General features: G+C 35.3%; 4 protein-coding genes across 5 annotated transcripts; 3 read left to right on the forward strand and 1 right to left on the reverse strand.

Moving 5' to 3' along the window:
* The first annotated feature begins 20 nt into the window (after positions 1 to 20).
* On the forward strand, positions 21 to 5,988 carry trim55a (tripartite motif containing 55a). Of its 2 annotated transcripts, none has more exons than XM_039654767.2 (10): positions 21 to 563; positions 1,130 to 1,302; positions 3,193 to 3,373; positions 3,486 to 3,581; positions 3,702 to 3,847; positions 4,211 to 4,298; positions 4,438 to 4,460; positions 4,563 to 4,687; positions 4,774 to 5,006; positions 5,700 to 5,988. In XM_039654767.2, exons 1-10 carry the CDS (start codon positions 399 to 401, stop codon positions 5,778 to 5,780), a joined length of 1,311 nt encoding a protein of 436 aa, XP_039510701.1. In that variant the 5' UTR covers positions 21 to 398; the 3' UTR covers positions 5,781 to 5,988. The 2 variants fall into 2 exon arrangements, with proteins under 2 accessions (XP_039510701.1, XP_039510702.1); XM_039654768.2 differs by having other exon boundaries at positions 23 to 563; positions 3,196 to 3,373.
* Positions 5,989 to 6,223: 235 nt separating this feature from the next.
* Positions 6,224 to 7,333, reverse strand: crha (corticotropin releasing hormone a). The gene is made up of 2 exons (XM_039654770.2): positions 7,128 to 7,333; positions 6,224 to 6,798 (listed from the first exon to the last, which is right to left on the reverse strand). Exon 2 carries the CDS (start codon positions 6,776 to 6,778, stop codon positions 6,341 to 6,343), a length of 438 nt encoding a protein of 145 aa, XP_039510704.2. The 5' UTR covers positions 6,779 to 6,798; positions 7,128 to 7,333; the 3' UTR covers positions 6,224 to 6,340.
* Positions 7,334 to 9,263: 1,930 nt separating this feature from the next.
* On the forward strand, positions 9,264 to 15,191 carry adhfe1 (alcohol dehydrogenase iron containing 1). Its single transcript, XM_039654766.2, has 14 exons — positions 9,264 to 9,383; positions 9,812 to 9,861; positions 9,963 to 10,006; positions 10,276 to 10,329; positions 10,535 to 10,689; positions 10,815 to 11,011; positions 11,245 to 11,322; positions 11,502 to 11,607; positions 12,201 to 12,353; positions 12,495 to 12,593; positions 12,909 to 12,987; positions 13,526 to 13,622; positions 13,912 to 14,069; positions 14,568 to 15,191. Exons 1-14 carry the CDS (start codon positions 9,331 to 9,333, stop codon positions 14,649 to 14,651), a joined length of 1,407 nt encoding a protein of 468 aa, XP_039510700.2. The 5' UTR covers positions 9,264 to 9,330; the 3' UTR covers positions 14,652 to 15,191.
* Positions 15,192 to 15,314: 123 nt separating this feature from the next.
* LOC120465140 (uncharacterized) lies at positions 15,315 to 20,518 on the forward strand. Its single transcript, XM_039654769.2, has 5 exons — positions 15,315 to 16,543; positions 16,627 to 16,667; positions 16,775 to 16,933; positions 19,119 to 19,204; positions 19,281 to 20,518. The coding sequence occupies exons 1-5, from the start codon at positions 16,477 to 16,479 to the stop codon at positions 19,429 to 19,431; spliced, it is 504 nt and encodes a 167-aa protein (XP_039510703.1). The 5' UTR covers positions 15,315 to 16,476; the 3' UTR covers positions 19,432 to 20,518.
* Positions 20,519 to 20,913: the final 395 nt, after the last annotated feature.

Here is a 20,913-nt window from a genome sequence, read left to right on the forward strand (position 1 = left end):
GAGACTTTCTTGTTAATTGGACTTACAGTAGGCCTAACATTTAAGGGAAAAGATACAATTAGTCTGGATGACCATTTAGTGGTATTCTCACGCCGCAGCTGGTTTCCAGGGGTGTGATAAGAGAGGTTTGCGAACTTGAGGGGGGGTAGACAGCTGGCCGGTCTCGCGCAGTGCAGTTTTCATATATGGTCACGTAATCATGGCAACCTTTACGTACCCATGCTAAAAACAGACCAGACAAGCGCGTGGAGGAAGGTGACGGAGCGGCCTACGAGTTTCACACGGAGAGACAATATTACAACTGGATTTCTTTTGAAAGGAAATACAAAAATAAACAAAACAAGAGTTAACAAAACAAGAACAAGGAGTGTGTTTGCCAAGCGCGTGCGCTCCGCGTGATGAGCGTGGGTTTGGATTATTGGTGCCCTAGAACGCGCGAGACCATGGAGAGTTTGGAGAGGCAGCTGATATGCCCCATTTGCCTTGAGATCTTCACCAAGCCGGTGGTAATCTTACCGTGCCAACACAACCTCTGCCGCAAATGTGCCAATGACGTCTTTCAGGTACTACCAATGCGTAAAATTAAACTTTGTTAACAATGTTTATAACAATAGTGTTTTGGAACATAATATTTCATAACACCATAATTTTTTAAAAAAATGGGCAAAATGGGTCGATTTTATTTTTATAACTTTGTTCAAGTATAAGGTTTATGACAAGAAAATTGATTAAAGTGGTAACATTTTGATGAGTCATACAAATATCAGGATTGGGAGCAAATGTAGGCCTATAGTTAAAATGTATATTTTTAATTACATTTAAAAGAAAAGTGTAATAAGAAATAAGCTGGATTTGGTTCTAAGCTAGACAGAATAATTTTGAGTAAGTTATATTATTGAATTACAATGCTGAAAAAGATGTTATTATTGTTACAGCTATTATTATTTGCTTTTTATCTTTACCATCATAATATTTCTTCTGTCAATGTGTTTAGATGTTTTTATTTATTTGCATGTAATCCCTTGTAAGGACATTTTGAAATAATTTTTGAAAGTTTTGAATTTTGTTTTTGAATTTTTGAAAATAATAATTTGTATATAACAAAAAAATATTTGTGTGTATATTTCAGGCCTCAAACCCCTACTTGCCCACACGAGGAGGTTCTTCATTGGGCTCAGGCGGCCGGTTCCGCTGCCCATCCTGTAGGCATGAAGTGGTTCTGGATAGACACGGGGTTTATGGCCTGCAGAGGAACCTGCTGGTGGAGAACATCATAGATATGTACAAACAAGAATCTAGCAGGTACACTTTCCTCTCTATTCTATTCTATTCTATTCTATTCTATTCTATTCTATTCTATTCTATTCTATTCTATTATTCTAGCACATGGTCAATTGTGTGTGTGCTGGACTATATTTATAAGTAGGCAAATGTGACAGCAGCTATTTCAGACACACCTTCTGTGTTTATCAGTCCCCTCCAACCCCCAACACAGACACACACACTCACACTTGAAAACACATCAACATGAGTAACAGCAGTTAGACTTTTACTGTTTGACTTTTTTCCTAGGCCTATGTAGCACTGCTTTTAAGGGTTGCACTTAGTAATGATATTTCAATACATAAATAAGATAAAACTGTCATTTATATTCGCTTTTAGTAACGATTACTAATTATTCCAATTCATATAGATTGCAGTTAATTTGCTCCAGTTAGTGGGAGTGAACCAATTCTTCTCGCCCACCAGAGAAGACATGATCTGGTATATATTTGATGATGTCATTTGTTTCATTCCACCTCCTTAGCCTGTAACCACCCATCACCATCAGAACCAAAAAGACATTTGGGCAAAGCTTGTGGAGGATTAGGAATAGAAACGAATTATCTTGAATTTAATCTTTGTTCTGGTTACTACACCCGCATTCACGTAGCATATGTGGGAATTGTTTTCACTCCTGTCTGTGTTTGTGTCATTTTAGTTATTAAATTGTTATTGTGTCTGGCCATGTTATTGTTAAATAGAAATTTAATGAATTGTTCAATTAATTTTTTTTATATTGAAATAAATTGTAAGTTGTTTATTTAATTAAAAAAAATAATAAGCCATTAGCTATAAGGCATTAGGGTTCCCCCATAAGAATTTATTTTTAGATTTTTTGGGGGATCTCCGACAAATGTTTTTTAACATTAAAAATGATTGTGAAAATTATTGGTCTTTAGTGATGTTTTATATTTATAACCTAGCACGAGGCAACAATCAGGGCAGCTAGCCGAGTGAATTCCTAGGTTCTTATACAGAGTCACACGTCCGGACGGTAACAAAGTTGTGCTGTTGAGGCTTGTGCAGTTATTTACAATAACTTTGTATAACATATTAATTTATAGTTAACAAACAATATAGCCTATTTTCCTGAATGCCATCACAATTGAAACCGAGATTTTGATTTCATAAGTTCAATATAGACAAATAGTTTAAGTTCATATTAAGTTACTTACATTTTTAGATGCAATGACTGTTTTTGTTCTGTTTCAGCAGTGAAAATAGTTCCAAACAACAGCACACCTCACAGCAACACTCGCCCATTCATTACTGATTTGAACTAATCGCCAGAGTCAAAGATTCAAATGAATGACTCAATGACTCGTTCATTAAGAATGAAAATGTACGTTTCTTGTAGAATGTCCCGAGTACAACACACTGCACTTGGATGAATAAATGTATTCGCTTTATTTACTGTAATAATATTACCACTTCCATATTTTATTTTTATTAAAAAATAAAGGCAATAAATGGTTTTATTTATTTTTTTATTTCGACTCCATTCTTGTCAATTTCTAAATGTTTACTTTTTGATTATGAATTATAACAGACTGATGGGGAAAAAAATATTCTTTTGCTGTTACTTTTTAAAAATTGATTTTATTATTATTTAAACATTTCTTACTTTTGTTAGTTTTTATTAATTGTAATTTTTATATAAACATTTAACTTTTTAAAATAAACGTTTTACAACAACATCACCATCTTCTGATAAATGTGGGCCTCCATGCTCATCCATTGTACAGTATATGATATTGGGGGTGGGGGCTCACATCAATTTTTTTTCACGGGGCCCCGAATCCTCTAGCTACGTCTACCCTGGGTATAATTATATACAATTGAAGTCAAATCTCTCTGATTCTCTGTCAGCAGCAGTAAGCCTGCGCCAGAGGTGAAGAATGATGAGTTGATGTGTGAGGAGCATCAAGAAGAGAAGATTAATATATACTGCGTGACCTGCTCTGTCCCCACTTGTTCCTTATGTAAAGTGTTTGGGAGTCATCAGGCCTGTGAGGTTGCTCCTCTCAAATCAGTCTACGAGACACAGAAAGTGAGACTTTTTTAGTCTATTTTCTGCTTTTCTTATCATCTATGTGCATGCACTACTGTATTCTTTATCTCATGATGATTGATCTTTTATATTTCTGTGATTGTGTGTGCAGACAGAGTTGTCTGATGGTGTTGCTTTGTTGGTTGGCAACAATGACAGAATTCAGGGCATCATCAGTCAGCTAGAGGAAAGCTGCAGATCTGTGGAGGTCAGTGTCTGTGTCTATTATCATTATCAATGACAGAGCAAAACATTTTGACCAATTCCATGGCAACATAACCAGGATTTCTTACATTACGGTCCTATGTGCATATGTGTTTGTGTGTAGGAAAATGGGCGTAGGCAGAAGTCTCGTGTATGTGAGTGGTTTGATCGTCTGTACGCTCTTTTGGAAGAGCGCAGAGGAGAACTCACACTGAAGATCACTGCAGAACAGCAGGAGAAACTCGATTACATCAATAGCCTACAGCGCAAGTACATGCACATATACACACTACACAAAAGTAAAGAGTAATATAGAAGGTCACATTAGTGATGATAGGTAATCATGTCTGTAATTGGTGACAAATGATTATGAAAAAAAACATTTGACCTTTTTTTTCTGTGTTTTTGATTGATCCTTGGTGAGCATAAAATACTTATTTCAAAAACAACACACCCATAATTTTAAATGGTAGATAAATAATAGATGCTCATCAAATATCCATCATTATTTTGTTGAAGTTTATCTGCTCAACTTCAAATAATGTTCTTTACATAATAATTTCTCTATTTTCCCATATTATGGGTGTGTATGTTATGTTTACAATCTGCTAATCACAGTCATCACCTGTGCAGGTACAGAGATCACTTGGATAACGCAGCCAAACTAGTGGAGACAGGAGTTCAGACAATGGAGGAATCTGAGATGGCCATCTTCCTGCAGGTCTACAAAGTTATTTATTTCATGCTTTTTTTATTTTCTTAAAAAAAAAACATCTATAATTTGGTATACATTAGAGAATAAAGCATTTTTCCTAAGCCAATGTAGTATGAAGTCTCTAATCTAAATATCTCTATAACAGAATACGAAGCCTCTACTACAGAAGTAAGATTCAAATAATCACCATTTTACTGATTCTAAAAATATTTAAACTGTCAGACACTCATGTTTTGTGCCATCTAATTCATTCTGTCTCTTTCATGTCAGAATTGCAGAAGGCAGGAATGTGTCTCATTTAGAAAAGGTAGAGCGTGGATATGAGAATATGGATCATTTCACTGCAAACTTCCAGCCTGAACGAAGAGCAATACTCAGCATAGACTTTATCAGGGGTAAACTCACTCTAATCCTAACCTAAGATGTCAGGTAAGGTTTTATTGGGATCTGTCTCTTTATGAGGTATTTTTCTCTTACTTAGATGGTGATGACAATGAAGAGAATGATGATGATGAAGAATTAGCTGGTACTATTAGTCCTGAGATACCGCATAGACCAACAACTGTACCGAACCCCCCACCAATGCCAATAGACTCCTCCCAAATGTCACCAAAACCCAACCAATCAGTGAAAATCAACCCGGCAGAGAACACGCCCTTATTAACGCCCACTCCAGACTCCAGTCACAACCCGTCTATAGATGCACCAGCTCAGGTAAGGTTTTCTCCCTCTTTTAACCTCATCCATATTTGTGATGCCTTGATTATTTAAGATTATTTTTTTAGGATTGATCCTAAATTGATCCTTGTAAGCTGGTGTGTTGGGATCTTGGGATACCTTATCAGCTAATCATATTGCAAAATTATCATTTTGAACATGCATTGATTTCATATCTGTGTCTGGATATTTAAAAATGCTGCATTCCGAGGTAGGAAGGCATCAATGCACGTCAGAATCCAATGTTAGCTTCACTCCGTCTCCTGAAATGGCTTCATCTGGTCGATTTTTTAAGGCAACGTAGATATATCCTTCGCTGTCTGTGCTTTCCATTTTGTTACAGTTGAGCTAGAAAAAGAAAAATGGCGTCTGAAAGTTGTGGTTGGTGGTCAGTTTGTGTGTAAGTGTACATTTTTAACCAACGTTGTCAACTTCATTTCTACCAAGAAATTACTATCATGAATGTCCCTGTGATTAAAACATATAAGAAACAGACTGGTATCTTCAAAATCTTAGCTACTAGTCATCTGAGCCTGACCCTTCCAGTCATTTCGACATTCTTTCATCATGACCACGTATGCTGTAGATTTTTTTTCTGACCACAAATCACCATCAAACCACTTTTGTTTCTGTCTGTTTCTATTTATCTATCTATCCATCTCTCTTTCTCTGTCTTCCCCATACATTTAGGTAACTGCCGGTCCCAGCCAGACATCTGAGGATGAACCACGCCATGTTTTCTCTTTTTCCTGGTTAAATGTGCCAAAATAAAATCAGTTGGTAACCCTGCAACATCCCAGTGACCTTCCAGAAAATCCTGTTGTTCTTCATAACTAATATTTTGTTACTTTGACAATCATAACATTGAATGGATAGGAATTTGAAAAGGTAAAAACCACAACTGTTAAATATTAAATGATGACAATCTTTACTGAAGTAGCTGACTAAAAATGCAAAATAAAGATTATGAATAAGTGTATTAACATTCTCTTTTGTTAACATGTTAATATTGGCTGTTTCTGTGGGAATACATAATACATTATAAGATAGGAAAATTATACATTAAAAGGGTAGGAAAAGGCCAAACTGGATAAAAAGAAGGCAAACACAAATTATTCACAGAAGTAAACCATAATGTGTTATATTACTTAAGAAATTGAATCAAAAACATTTTGAGTAGTTCATTTTTATTTTCCTAAATCGTCCAAAATTTTGCGGTTGTTGCTCGCGCGCTGGGCCAGTTGTTCGGCTCGCGCCATCTGCAGCACCTCGCGCAACAGGTGAAAAGTCAGATCCAGCGAGATTGGTGGATCCTCAGACCGGTGTTGTGCCTAATTTCGACCCCCTGCCAAATTATTACCCCCCTCGTTGAAGTCAGTACCTGATTGCCTAATCCCAACCCCGCCCCTAATCTTAACCCCTCCCCCACAACTAATCCTAAACCTACCAATACTAGGGGGGTAATAATTTGGCGGGGGTCGAAATTCGGCACAACACCGGCGCTCACGTTCCACGAATCTGTTCATGATCCCGCCGTTACCGACACTACCGACCTTACCTCCTAACAGCCGCTGCAGCTGAAGAGGCTCGGCGCGGGACGGGGTTCTCCGGTCGGGCGCGCGCGGACTGTGAGCGCCGTTATTCTGTTTAATGAAGTACTCCAAACGCATCAGAACTGGCAGCTGCGTGTCTGTGTGTCCTGGAGCGGACTCAGACAGCGAGACGAAGACCCAGAGAGACACCGCAGCGAGTTGGACGTGCAGCTTCATTGAGGGAAATTCCCAGGAATCTGAATAATATACGATACGAGTAGGCTACAGTATGCTACAATAGCCTATACAAATGTTCACACTTTTTTTCTATTTAACACAAAGCTTTTATTACAAAGAAAGTTTGAGAATATATTTGGTATTTATTTTATTTAGTAGCCTATTTTTCTTTAATGACAGCATATGATCATGTTCTTCGGCATAATAAATCGAGAATAGCCAGACTATTCCAAAGAGCATTTTCAGTGAAAGAACATCTGACTTTCGCACACTGTAAAAAAATGCTTTATAAAGGCTATTGTTTTCACAGGATCTCTTTTGTAGGCGTGTGTGTTGAGTTCATGCTCACCTGTGTTCTCCGGATGTTGAGAGAGTCTGCTGTCGGTGTAGCGCGAGCATCGCTGGGAGTTTATTTATGACGCGAGATTATTTCGGAGATGACAGTCACCACATTTGGCTGCGGTTCAAGTCAGTAAAGAAGGACAATGCTCTTGAATTCCGTCCTGTGTTTAGTGTAGGCTACTGTAGATTGACTCGAGGGGCAGTCTCCTCTGAATCAATCATAATTGGCAACTGAGAGACTGCTGATGACGCCGAGGGAGGGCAGTTTACGTCATTCTCAGAAATTTAAATATTGTTTTTGGATTAGATTAGTCTTGTCTTGTGTTTAATAACGGCAAGAAATTAAATAGTTTTTATTTAGATAAAAAAGAAAACTTTTTGTGTGCGTGTGTGTGTGTGTGTGTGTGTGTGTGTGTGTGTGTGTGTGTGTGTGTGTGTGTGTGTGTGTGTGTGTGTGTGTGTGTGTGTGTGTGTGTGTTGATGTGCTGAGTTCCTGATAATTTAAATTATTCTGGGATTTTATATTATTATTATTATTATTATTAATTATTGTTATTACCTACTGACAGATTAATTAGCCTATCTCAGAGTGGTTAATTTGTTAGAGAAAGTGTTCTGATTAAGTCAGTAAAACACAAGTTGCTCCACCTTTCAGTTCAACAAAATGAATTAAAAAGTATTGTTGTATAAAACACTGGCAGTTATAGGCTATATGTATGCTATATATAGCCTAACGAAAAAGTACTTCATAGCCTACTTCATAAAGTTCATAATTCATTTTATTGTTTTAATTTAGCAAATTTTGCAGAAAAGTATGCAGTTTAAGCCCCCATTGTGACAATTTAAGTCATACAGTGACAATCTGCCCTGCTATTGTGTAAAAAATATAGGGGTTGGATGGGGGAAGATGCCCCCCTTAAGAACAATGTGGGTTTACTTTTAAATTTTAACGTATTTAGAATGTTTAGCATGCAGGATGATGATGCATCAGCCAAAGTGTTATATAGGAAATAGAAACATTAATTTCACTTACTGCTAATTAGTGTAAATCAAAGCTAATCTATGTAAAATATTAAAACTATTGTATTTAAAAATGTATTTTAACAATTTGGTTGATAATAATTGAATAACCGATGTCAGTCAAAGCCGAATTCCAGTAAAATATGAATCTGAAAGGTAAAATTATTCTACAAATTATATAAAGACATTTGAATATTTACTTAATTATTTGCCCTATTTTAATTGAAGATATGTCTCAATAGCAAAAGCAGAATTCCAGTATAAAAGAGATTAATCTGAAAAGTAAAATTATTCTATGACTTTATGGAATATGAATATTTACTTTACTCTATTTAATTGCCCATATTTTAAATGAAGATATGTCATAATAGCAATTATGAATGCAAATTAATGATTTCACTCAACTAACATAGGTTTTAATGAAAGCAAAATAACATTAAAACTAAAATAAAATAACAACGCTAGTTAAAGATAACCACTTGGGTCCTTCTGTGCCAATTCTGTGGGAAGGATAATCTTACCCAAGGGTATAATTTTATCTTTTTACTTCAAAATATTTTATTCCATTTTATTTTTTTTTATTTTATTCTTTTATTCCACAAATCTCTCTCTCTCTCTCTCTCTCTCTCTCTCTCTCTCTCTCTCTCTCTCTCTCTATATATATATATATATATATAAATATAGATACTCCTTCAGTCGTTACTTATGCACGATACAGCACAGCTTCTCGTACCTTATTACTTTTATAAAACGCTTACCACACAATAAAAATATTAAAGTAAACAAAAAAATATTAGTGCAACTTTCATGTTGTAACATCACTAAAAGCCTTCCTTCCGCTAGAAAAAAGTCCCTGCCCGTGAACAGCAAAAATTACAAAGGTTCCAATCCTATGGTTCCAATGTGTGAAAGTTAAAATAAAAACAACATAAGAACCTCAGGGTTGCGCAGTGATAGAACCGTTGGGAGCGGTCATAGCCGAGTTTTATCCATGGTTTATCATGAATAAAGCACTGGAACTAACCGTTTTATAAATATAATGTGGAAAAAAGAAGATAAGACGATATATATATATATTAGACACTTGCCAACATACACAGTAGCCTAATGTTTCCGCCTCATGGGCGCATACCTGTCAGCAGGTGGCGGACGTGTCTGCAGGCGGGCTCTAGAGGGCACGAGCAGAAATCATGGCAGGCGGTGAGAGAGTCGCTCATCTGATGCGCCAGCTCGCGAGCGCGGCGTAAGTTTCTGTATTTCTGTTCGTTTAATCGTTAAGATATTAAAGTGTGTGTTTAGTCTGTGCACTTTCATATTCCTATTTCTGTATAGGCTATTATCTGCACTCAATGCCCTGAGAGTTGTAAACAAACCCTTAAAGTCATAGTCCACCCCCCACCATTATTTAGTCTGACACACTCAAGTTGTTACAAAGCTGCGTGACTTTTTTTCTTATGTGGGAAAAAAGAAGATACTGTATTAGGCAGAAGAATGACAGCATTAGTCTCAGTTTAAGCCTACTTTTATTGCATTTTTTCTCTCTCGCCAGAATGGTTACTGAGTCGTCCTGCAAGCACCTCCTTTTTGTTTTACACAGAATGAAGTAATATAGATTAGTGTCTATTTTCAGTAGTATTTATTTAATTTTTTTGCATGCCATATGTTTTATAGGTGCAGATGTCCTGCTCATTCTCAAGCGTATTCTCACACTCATAACCGAGGTAAGATATTTATTCAGTATTATATTTATTTTTATTCAGATATTTCTCTGAATAAAATAACTATAATATGTGAGTGTGTTTCATATGTGTATTTTCTGCAGGTGAGGCTCATATATGTGAACGCAAAACAGACTACGCATTTGAAGTAAGCGCACAACATGCATGTATTTATTATGTAATTATGCATTGTGGAATATAGTTTTACCACTTATCGTATAGTTGTTTTAATATTGTGTTAAATAGTGAAGCGAAGACATGTGAGATTATAATGGCTAGCCTGTGAATATCCAAGAATAGAATCATAATATATTTCTATAATAATAATAATGATAATATATTATATAATAAAATAATATAATATAATTGTTTATTGTTATTGGGGTTATTCATTTCATTTCTGTTGTTCTGTTTTAGATGGCTTGTTCAAATATCAGATTTGGAGCAGGAGTTACCAGAGAAATTGGAATGGTAATAGCTTTTTTTTTTTTCACCCAAAAATGACAGTTGTATCATCATTTACTCACGCTCAAGTTGCTAGTGTATTTTTATGAACGCCATTTGTACTGATTAGGTTTTATTATAGCTCATCTTATTGGTCTCTCTCTTTACTTCATGTCAGTCCTGTTTTGGATTTGTCAGTGATTGGTTTTGCTGTTTTGGCTGATTTATTCAGGATTTGCAGAACATGGGAGCACATAATGTGTGTCTGATGACAGATAAAACCCTGTCTCAGCTGCCGCCGGTTGCAGCAGTGCTGGACTCACTGACAAAACATGGAGTCAAATACAAGATCTATGAGGATGTGCGAGTAGAACCAACTGACAAGAGGTTAAAAACAAATGTGACAGAAAATGTGCTGATTTTTGCCAGTTTTTGCTGATGACATTATACGTGTTTCTGATTATAAACAGAACACAGAAGTGAGTGAACACAACTTCTCTTTCTCTTTTCAGCTTTAAAGCAGCAATTGATTTTGCCAAAAAAGGACATTTTGATGTGTATGTTGCTGTGGGCGGGGGCTCTGTGATTGACACCTGTAAAGCAGCCAATCTCTATGCATCTCATCCAGAGGCCGAATTTCTAGACTTCGTCAATGCCCCAATTGGAAAAGGAAAACCCATCACAGCCGCACTGAAGCCATTAATCGCTGGTACAAAGACATACACACAGCCAAACTTAATATTACTTTTTTTCTTCCTTTCTGTCTCTCTCTCTTGTTAATGGTGACCATTTAGCATGTGCATATAACTACAGAGAGAGACCAAACATTGACCACAGACCAACCGTCTATTTACTGTAAAGTAGAACTGATGTGCTGATACATAACATTACATTGTTTTGTTTTTTACATCTTGTGCTTCTGTATGTCTGTGCATGTGTTAGTTCCTACTACAGCTGGAACGGGGAGTGAAACCACAGGAGTGGCGATCTTTGACTTTGAGGACATGAAGGCCAAAACTGGTTTGCTGAAACATTTTACTCATTAACATTTCGTCTCTGTTCTCGGTATGCTACGTACAGAATTCTGAAAGGTTGAGTATTAAGTAATGGTTAAATAGTTAAGGTGTAATGATAGAGGTTGAAGTTTTTGAACTGTGTTTGTTTGTGAGTTTAACAGTTTAATGTGTGTGTCTTTTCAGGTATTGCAAATCGAGCATTAAAGCCTACTTTAGGGATGGTTGATCCCCTACATACTCTTCACATGCCATCTAGAGTTGCAGCTAACAGTGGTTTTGACGTGCTCTGGTGTGTGTTTACATGTACACTCTATTTATTTACCATATTCAAACCAAGGCAATCACTTAAAGATCATTTCCTTTAGTGTACAGCAAGAAAATGTAAGTATACCGACAGAAAGCACTGATTCGACAGTTTCTGGTTGTGCTCATTTTATGCAAACCTGCTCTATTATATTCCCATTGGTGCTTTTAACATTTTGAATAAAAGGAGATTTTTTTATATTAACATGATTGACAAAGCTGAATTTTCAGTATCATTACTTCAGTATCAGTCTTCAGGGTCGCATGATCCTTCAGAAATCATTCTAATATGCTGATTTGTTGCTCAAGAAACATTTATTATTATTATCAATGTAAAAAACAGTTTCTGTGGAAACCATTCTTCATTTTTTTTTAGAAATATTTTTAACTTTAAAACAGTCTTTACTGTCACTTAATTAGTTTAATGCATCCTTGCTGAATAAAAGTATTCTTTTTTTTAAATCTTATGGTTAGATTATGATATTCATAGTGTTTGGTTGACTATACTATATATTCTTTTATTCTTTATATTCACTATATTCATTTTTTTTTTATTCACTATATTCTTTTTCTTTTTAGTCATGCATTAGAGTCATTCACTGCATTGCCGTATAACCTGAGAAGTCCCTGCCCACCCAACCCCATAAATCGCCCCGCTTACCAGGGCAGCAATCCAATCAGTGATGTCTGGGCAAGACACGCTCTCATGATCGTTGCCAAATACCTGAAACGGTATGTTGAGTGAGGTCATGTTATTATTTGTGATTTATTGAATATTTGGGTACATCTCGACATTTTTTTTGTTTATAAATTTTAAAAAGATTATATTTATATGTAATATTGTTAAGATATGAATATGTTTGTGTGTTGTAGGGCGGTGTGTGATCCCGGAGATGTGGAGGCTCGCACCAGTATGCACCTGGCCAGTGTGTTTGCCGGAATTGGCTTTGGCAATGCAGGAGTCCATTTATGGTAATTAAAGATAACTAACATTGAATTAACATCAAAAAGTGTTTATTCTGGCAGCATCGAATCACAAAACAATTAAAAGACTGCTAATGGAATTGCTAGTGCGGCACTGCAATCATTTTCCATATTTGCACATATCAGAACAGAGAGCACAGGTGGACTGAATTTATTGCTGTGAGAGTTTAGGGAACGGCATAGAGATTTTGCAGCTGTGCAATGATGTGCTTCCAATAGTTCCAATTTTTCTATTGATACTGTATGTATTTGTGGAAATTATCTGATAATGCCTTTTTGATTATTCTTTTTTCTATGTTCAAGTCATGGAATGTCATATCCCATTGCCGGGAATGTTAAAACTCACAGGGCTAAAGGCTACAATGTGGAACATCCTATAGTGGTAAATATAAACCGCTCTACATTCAAAAGTTTGGGGTCAGTACGATTGTTTTAAATACTTATGAAGTGACAGTAAATTAATTTATAATGTTATAAACTATTTCTATTTCTTTTTTTTTCTATTTTTTTAATAATGCTGAAAATATGTATTACTGTTTCCAAAATAAAAGGAAATAAGATTAGGTAATAATAATAAATGTTTCTTGAGCACAAAATCATAATGATTTGGCTGCTGAAAATTCAGTACTGCCATCATAAGAATTGTAAAATATATTAAAATTGAAAACTTTTAATTTGTAATACTATTTTAATACTATTTTAGCCTTGGTGAGCATTAGAGACTTAGAAAACATTCTTATTGACACTTTTTAATGATAATGTGTTTCTAGACTAATGCATGCAATATTACAATTATATGTTCTGTAATACATAATAGTACTGATTCTAGTACTAACATTAATATGTTTTTTTTTTTTTTATCGTGGTGGATTCCCAGTGTTTTTCACACTATAGTTTAACACTGTGCCTTTCTCTTTCAGCCACACGGACTCTCTGTAGTTCTTACTTCACCTGCTGTTTTTGCCTTCACTGGAACAATGTGTCCTGAGCGCCACCTGGAGGCAGCACAAATACTAGGTATCACACACTGAAGGCCAATCTCAAAATTCTCAAATATTTATTAACATTGAACATAAGAAGATTTAAAATGTAACTTTCTGAAAAGTTCAAAAGTGTATTCATTTGGGTTGCTGTATTGGAAAGTGAAATGGTTATTGTGTAAAACGGATGTGAGGTGCATAGATTATGTGTTATTCACTGTAATTTGTGGATGATTTTGTAGAAAATGACACTTTTGAGAGCACTGTAAGCTTGAATTGATGATGGCTGGAGGTTTATATTACAGATTGTGTATGTGTTTCATTAGGTACTGATTTGAGCAACATCAAGAAAGATGATGCTGGCCGCGTGTTGGCGGACACGCTCAAGTCGTTTCTGTATGACCTCGAAGTGGAGGACGGCTTGTCTGCAATTGGCTACACTAAAGAAGACATTCCATCTTTGGTGAAGGGCACCATCCCTCAGGTCAACAAATCATGTCACGTCCCTGTACTAAAGTGCTACAGATCATTTTTTTGCTTAAAATTCTGCTACACCAAAAATCCTCTACAGCTAAAGCGACTGTCATTATTATTATTATTATTATTATTATTAGGTTACACTTTATTTGAAGGTGTCTGTGTTGCAGTGTAATTATACATTTAAGTACTGAGTAATAATAATTAACTACATTGCACTTCCTTTAGGATTAGGATTAGGAGTTGGTTTAGGGTTAGTTGCATGTAATTATGCATAGTTTATAGTTATTACTACAGTAATAACATGTGTAGAACGTGTAGCAATTTTAAATACATAAATATGGTATGTTTTATAGCCGTGGTTTGAAATGCCACACTCAAACGCATATAACATTATGCTAGTTCATTTCATAATTAAGTAAATAATAATAATAATTATATTATTTTATGTATTAAACTATCTCAAGTGTAATGTACTGAGTTTGTTTTTGTGTGTTTTTCACAGGAGCGGGTAACTAAACTATCTCCTCGAGCTCACACTGAAGAAGATCTGACTGGTCTGTTTGCTGCATCCATGAAGCTTTACTGAACCCTTGAAGGACATTTTAACATGTTGATGGTGTTCGCAGAAGCACAGCCTCAGATTAGCTGTGCTGATTTCATTATGTAAGCAGAGACACTGATCTGAACCAACTGACCCCTCTGAACTTTAATCCTTTCACAGCAATGTCACTGTCTTGAGCGAGAAAGGATTTAAAGTTTTGAATTACAGAACTATAACACACCCACAATCACACCATCTAAATATTGTGTTTAATATGTCAACAACTTATTTAAACATAATCATCATAGTAATCATATTTAAACCACCCTGTATACACACACAGTACTGAGACTCTCCATTCAATGTAACTCTTAAGGCTGATTTGTTATTCAGAGTGATTCAGGCAGGTTGGATTTAAATGTCTAATCTAAGAATCAGGATTAGACTTTACATTGCATTTGTTTTTTTGATTGAGTTTTTTTTTTTCCTCAATGTCCATGCAGCAAATCTAAAAAAATTCACAGAAATTCTGAAAATGAAATTCTGAAATATCAATGCATGCAATAAAATGCAAATACCATAATACATTTTGATGATCAGGGCTGTTTCTTGGCATATATGCAAACTAACCAGTTGCCCAAGTGGCACCGTTAGAGCTATTAACATGCACTGTAAAAAAAAAAAAAAAAAAACTTTTAAAAAAGCTATTCGTACTGCCTTAAAATTTTAAGTTTAGTCAGCTTGAAATGTGAAAATTGTGGCAACAAGTGAAAAAATTGTGGAAAAACGTGACAACTTGGATATTTGAGTTGATTGAACTTAAAATTTTAAGAGAGAACAAACTTTTTTTTAAGGAAAAAATAAAATAAAATATTTTTACAGTGTGTCAACAACTAAATTCACAATGTGTTATTTGCATTTTAGCAGCTGAATATTAGCATAAAGATGGTTTTTAAAATGTTATTAAAAAGTTGGTGATCAGTGTATATTAAGATTGTATTGGCCTATTTAAAAAATTAATGGCGGCAAAAGTGAAATAACACGAGTCGAAAAACATAAAAAAAAAGGTTGTGTAGGTTGTTCAGAAAACCTACAGAATTTTCTACTGCATCAGTCACCATTTCAAGGAAAAAGTTATTAAATTACAGAAATGAATTAGTGAAGAATTGCAACTTCTAAGTAAACTGGTAAATTTACAACAAGTTTGTTTAGATTTGGATACTATGCACTCGAGATCTGTTAAACTGTATTTCTATCTAACAATGCTCTATATAGGGTAAATTGGGTCAGAAATGGCCCAGCTGATGAATGGTGGCCAATAACTTCACTAATAGTATGCCACTGATCTCCACGCAACTGATTTCATTTGAAACTGAGCTAAAAAAAAAAAAAAAAATCCCCCCAAACTGTATTTGATGCAGTGTACAGATGATTGCTTGAAAGATATTGAAATCAGAATACCTGTTCAAATATTTCTTACTGTATTACAGGCTAATAACATGGAAAGTGTTTTGTTGAATGACTGGGCATATGTGAAGTGTGGTGTAATTAGGTGTAATTAGTTTAAGGTTTGAATGAGTTACTGTAAGTGCAGAGAGCTGACTTTTAGAAGCGTGTGATTGGCTGATCAAAGCTGTACTTGCAGCATTTAATCAACTGAAGTGGAACAGATTTAAATAGATTTAAGAGTGCTAAAGCTTCCTAGAAAAGCACCTAACCAAGATCTCCTAATGTGAGTGCGTCTTTAGGGGAGTATTTAAAGGAAGGAGAAGGTTTAGCAATAGCAGTGATTCTGAAGGAATCGATAAAGTGTCTCAGCTCTTCTTACACTGTAGGTACATTCAGAGTTTGTGTGTTGTCTGACTTCATCATGCAGCAAATCTACACGCAGAGCCATGAAGAGTTTGAAGTGTTCACAACTGTGCTGTCTCCTCAAGGTTAGTCATCTTTTCATGCTCACTTTTTGATCATTCCTTTTAAATTTACCACTATAATTCCTGCAAAATGATTCAATCTACAGTTTGTCGAAAGAGAGTGATATTCAAGGATGAAGGAGAAATGGTACACATCTATTTTTCATCTGAGCTGCTTTTCTGTTTTCTCATGTTGATATAGCAGTTTTTTTTTTGAGCTGATGGTGAAATCACATGATGTTTTTTGTGTGTGAGATGGTTGTGGCAGCAGACTACAGTGCAGACTGTGATGAAGAGGTGTGTGTGCGTGCTGGTGAGGTCGTGTTGCTGCTGTATCAAGAGAACGCTGACTGGTGTTACATCCGACTTCAGAACGGAAAGGAGGGATACCTGCCTACAGTCTGCTTTTCTCTGGTATTCATGCACACAAAACACATTCAGTGCACAAATTATGCACTAAATGGCCTTCAGTACACTTGTGTGTGCTAGTTGAGCATTTCATTTCAAAACCATGGGTGTTCCTTGTGAAAAAAAAGTACTTTTAGAAAGAGTACACTGATTAAAAGCGCAAACTGAATGTAATGTTTTAGGACACTTACACTCTCAGAAAAAAAGGTACAAAAGCTGTCAATGAGGCTTTACCTTTTCAAAAGGTACACTTTTGTACCCAAAGGCATATTGCTACCTTAGTGGTACATATTAGCACCTAAAATGGACATATTAGCTCCTGAAATGTACACATTAACCCTTAAAATGTACATATTAGCACCTAAAATGTACATATTAGCAATTAAAAAGTACATATTAGCACCTAAAATGTACATTAGGACCTAAAATGGACATATTAGCTCCTGAAATGTACATATTAATACGTAAAATGTGCATATTAGCACCTAAATGTACATATTAGCAATTAAAAAGTACATATTAGCACCTAAAATGTACATTAGGACCTAAAATGGACATATTAGCTCCTGAAATGTACATATTAATACGTAAAATGTACATATTAGCACCTAAATGTACATATTAGGAATTAAAATGTACATATTAGCACCTAAATGTACATATTAGGAATTAAAATGTACATTTTAGCACCTAAAATGGAAAAAGGTTACCTTTTGAAAAGCTACAGCCCTAGTGACAGCTCTTGTACCTTTTTTTCCAAGAGTGTAATTGCATATTTGCAATTAAATGAAAATTTATTCTAATTTAAATGTATATTAAATGCATTTTGTTGAATTTAAGAGTGCTTTTTTGACCCTCTTAAGTAGGACTTTAGTACATCCTTAGATAGTAAATAATTAATTTTATTGTCTTGGAAATAAGTTTACTGCCGAATGTACTGACGAGCATTTATGGTAAACTAAAATATACTTTAATGTCAGTTTTGTATATCATGCATTTAAATATATTTGTGCTTTTGTAACGAGGAAGTTGCAATTGAGTATATTAAAATAAATTAATTTTTAGTATGATATAGAATAATGCTTCAGTGGTTTATTAAAATAATATTCAAATGCAATTATTTAAAATGTATTTTAAAGAAAACCTCATTTGAAATGACTACAAAGGGCACTTTTTACATGTGTACTTAAAGGGATGAATTTTAAATTTCTTCATTAATCACTCATCATGTTGTTCCAAACCTGTAAGACTTTCGTTCATCTTCGGAACACAAATGACGATCTTTTTGATGAAATCTTGAGAGCTTTCTGTCCCTCAGTTGTCCACTATGCAACTGACACTTTGACGCTTCAAAAAGTTCATGAAGAGATCGTAAAACTTATCCACATGAATTGAGCGGTTTAGTCCAATTTTTATGAAGAGACTCGATCACTTTATATGATGAACACGTGAATGAACCTGAAGCTGAAACGTGATGTGTAACACGAGAATGAACCTCCCACGTCAAACTGACATGCTTGAGCTTTCGTTTACCACAACTGATGTGTGAGTTGATGAATGTTTAGATGTGAACGAAAGCCTCAATTCAATCTGTTCATCCAAAAGATGGCGTCTCTTCAGAAAATTGAGACTAAACCGCTCAATTCATATTGATTAGTTTTACGATCTTCTTATGAACTTTTCGAAGCTTCAAATTGGTAGTTGTGTAGCCGTCTATGGATGGAAGGAAATCTCTCAAAAAGATCTTTATTTGTGTTCCAAAGATGATCGAAGCTCTTATGGGGTCGAAACAACATGAGGGAGAGTCATTATTGACAGAGTTTTCATTTTTTTAGCGTCCTATCCCTTTAATTGTGTTAAGAAACAGTCATTAAAGTGTACGCTTAATTAATATATTAAATGCAAGTACAGTTTTAAAAATATATACTTCCAAGATTTATAGTACACTACATTCACTCAAATGATTTTCATAGTGGTTAATATAGGGAGATGCTCCCATTGTTGCTGCTTCTTCTAGAAAGGCTTTCTATTTCCAGAAATTGAGATGGCCTTCAAAAAAGAACTGTGATGCTTGAAGCAACATTAAAAACTAACTCCCAAAATTCCTACTGGCACACTTAAGCTATCATATAAAAGCATCTAACGTGCTTAAGATGTTTGAACAGAACTGTATGTGTTTATGTGTGTGCAGAAGCAGGAGCCACTGAGGCCCATCGTGACTCAGGAGCCGCAGAGCTCAATGCAGGAGTCTTCAAATAATCGTAATGGCTATGCAGGGTGAGAGCTTGTGATGTTTTGTAACTCTTGATTTGTTTTTGTTGTACTGTGGGATCATTGGTGTTTGTATCCCTAGGGGGCGCTCTTTGAAACTGCTGCGGCGGGCGTCTCTGTCAGGAGTGCCGGGTTCACCTCGATTACTTAAGCGGCTGCTCTCTCGTCGACGTAGTGACGGACATGCAGTTCGTTCGATCGGCTCCATAAATCCAGCATTTAATCCTGACTGATGCATTCACCCTTAGAGCTCCACTTTTCCCTTTTAAATGGGTCACCGAGCAGCAGAAACTAGGACAGCATGACACTAAACGTTCAGTCCGTACGCAGCTCTTTCTTTGTGGAGGAGATAAACGGAAGTCGGGTGTCCTGGTTAGGGGTTGGGGACTCAGTAACTTGCCAGCTTGTGGAGTTGAATCTGCTTCTGGTATCAGGAGTCTTTACTATTAGGTTACTGGCCCACATGTAAATAAATACTATATGTAAATATTGTGGTTTTTATTAAAATGACATTTGAATTTCATTACACTGCAGTTTTAATGGAAACATCACACCCTTCGCCTAAGAAAATATTTGCTTGAATATATGTGTATTTGTTTAGTCTAATAATGCACAAAGACTACAATGATTTAGATATTGTTACAGTGTTTAAATATCAAATGAGTCTGTATGTATGTATTTATATATACAGTATATTAAAATGCTATTTTAAGAGGTATTATAGGGCGAATGTACAACATTTCGATTTTCATTTTAAACCCTTTTTTTTGTACGAGTCATTCAATTTAATGTGGATAGGGGTCCACACACTGACTGATTGCGTTCTTCATATGGATAATACAATTTATATTTTAAAAAAACAAACTCAAATTGATTTGTGGAACTAGAAGTTAAATGTTTGTGGTTTGTAATAATGGATTCCTGCCCCTTGATTTAATTTTGGAGAATTCACTTGGAATAAAATAATAATCTTCTAACCACTGGAGCACTATTGAGTTCCCTGCAATGACATCTTAATTGAGGAACAACTAAAACTTATGAAATAGTCACTACAGTTGTATTTTACCCCAGTATGATTACTGTTAAATAATGAAGCTTAGTTTACCATTGGTGCTGTTGAATTCTTAGGGGCTATTTAGCTTTTTTAGTGTGTAGGAGGTTGGCACACATCTGATTGCTGCTAAATTTCCTGAAATGAAAGGTCCTTTTGTAATTCACAGTCTGACTATAATCATCACTTTAGACATAACGAGGGCAAAAGTATATCAACAGTAATTAGGTAATGTGTTACACTTAGGCTCAATTTGTGAATGCATTTGGTATGAGAGAAAACAATTTTTTACAGCAGCATTTATAAATCTAGATTATTTTTTATAAATGTACTTTTGTTCGACTTTGTTCACATTACATTAATGTTAATTTTTACAACCTTAAAAATGAATTCATTAAAGGAGTAGTTCACTTTAAAAAAAACTTTTGCTTATAATTTACTCACCCCCATGTCATCAAGGATGTCCATGTCATTCTTTCTTCAGTCGAAAAGAAATTAAGGTTTTTGATGTAAACATTCCAGGATTTTCTCCATATAATGGAGAATTCTCCATCTCATTTAAAAAAACAAAACAAAGTTTAAGTTTTATAGGCTCAAATGCTCGCATTTGCTCTGTTCTGTGACGCGCGTTCGTGACTCTCCTGTTCGAACAGTCTACTATGGT

Source organism: Pimephales promelas, chromosome 5, assembly GCF_988280905.1.
Source record: "Pimephales promelas chromosome 5, fPimPro1.hap1.1, whole genome shotgun sequence".
NCBI lineage: Eukaryota > Metazoa > Chordata > Actinopteri > Cypriniformes > Leuciscidae > Pimephales > Pimephales promelas.

Bases quoted from the DNA above. Each gene is read 5' to 3' on its own strand.
- trim55a (XM_039654767.2), top strand. From the start codon at position 399: ATGAGCGTGGGTTTGGATTATTGGTGCCCTAGAACGCGCGAGACCATG. The intron at 564-1,129 runs GTACTACCAATG...TGTATATTTCAG, and splicing joins GTGCCAATGACGTCTTTCAG to GCCTCAAACCCCTACTTGCC. The intron at 3,582-3,701 runs GTCAGTGTCTGT...GTTTGTGTGTAG, and splicing joins AAAGCTGCAGATCTGTGGAG to GAAAATGGGCGTAGGCAGAA.
- crha (XM_039654770.2), bottom strand. From the start codon at position 6,778: ATGAAGCTGCACGTCCAACTCGCTGCGGTGTCTCTCTGGGTCTTCGTC.
- adhfe1 (XM_039654766.2), top strand. From the start codon at position 9,331: ATGGCAGGCGGTGAGAGAGTCGCTCATCTGATGCGCCAGCTCGCGAGC. The intron at 10,330-10,534 runs GTAATAGCTTTT...TGATTTATTCAG, and splicing joins TTACCAGAGAAATTGGAATG to GATTTGCAGAACATGGGAGC. The intron at 13,623-13,911 runs GTATCACACACT...GTGTTTCATTAG, and splicing joins GGAGGCAGCACAAATACTAG to GTACTGATTTGAGCAACATC.
- LOC120465140 (XM_039654769.2), top strand. From the start codon at position 16,477: ATGCAGCAAATCTACACGCAGAGCCATGAAGAGTTTGAAGTGTTCACA. The intron at 16,668-16,774 runs GTACACATCTAT...TTTGTGTGTGAG, and splicing joins TCAAGGATGAAGGAGAAATG to ATGGTTGTGGCAGCAGACTA. The intron at 19,205-19,280 runs GTGAGAGCTTGT...TTGTATCCCTAG, and splicing joins AATCGTAATGGCTATGCAGG to GGGGCGCTCTTTGAAACTGC.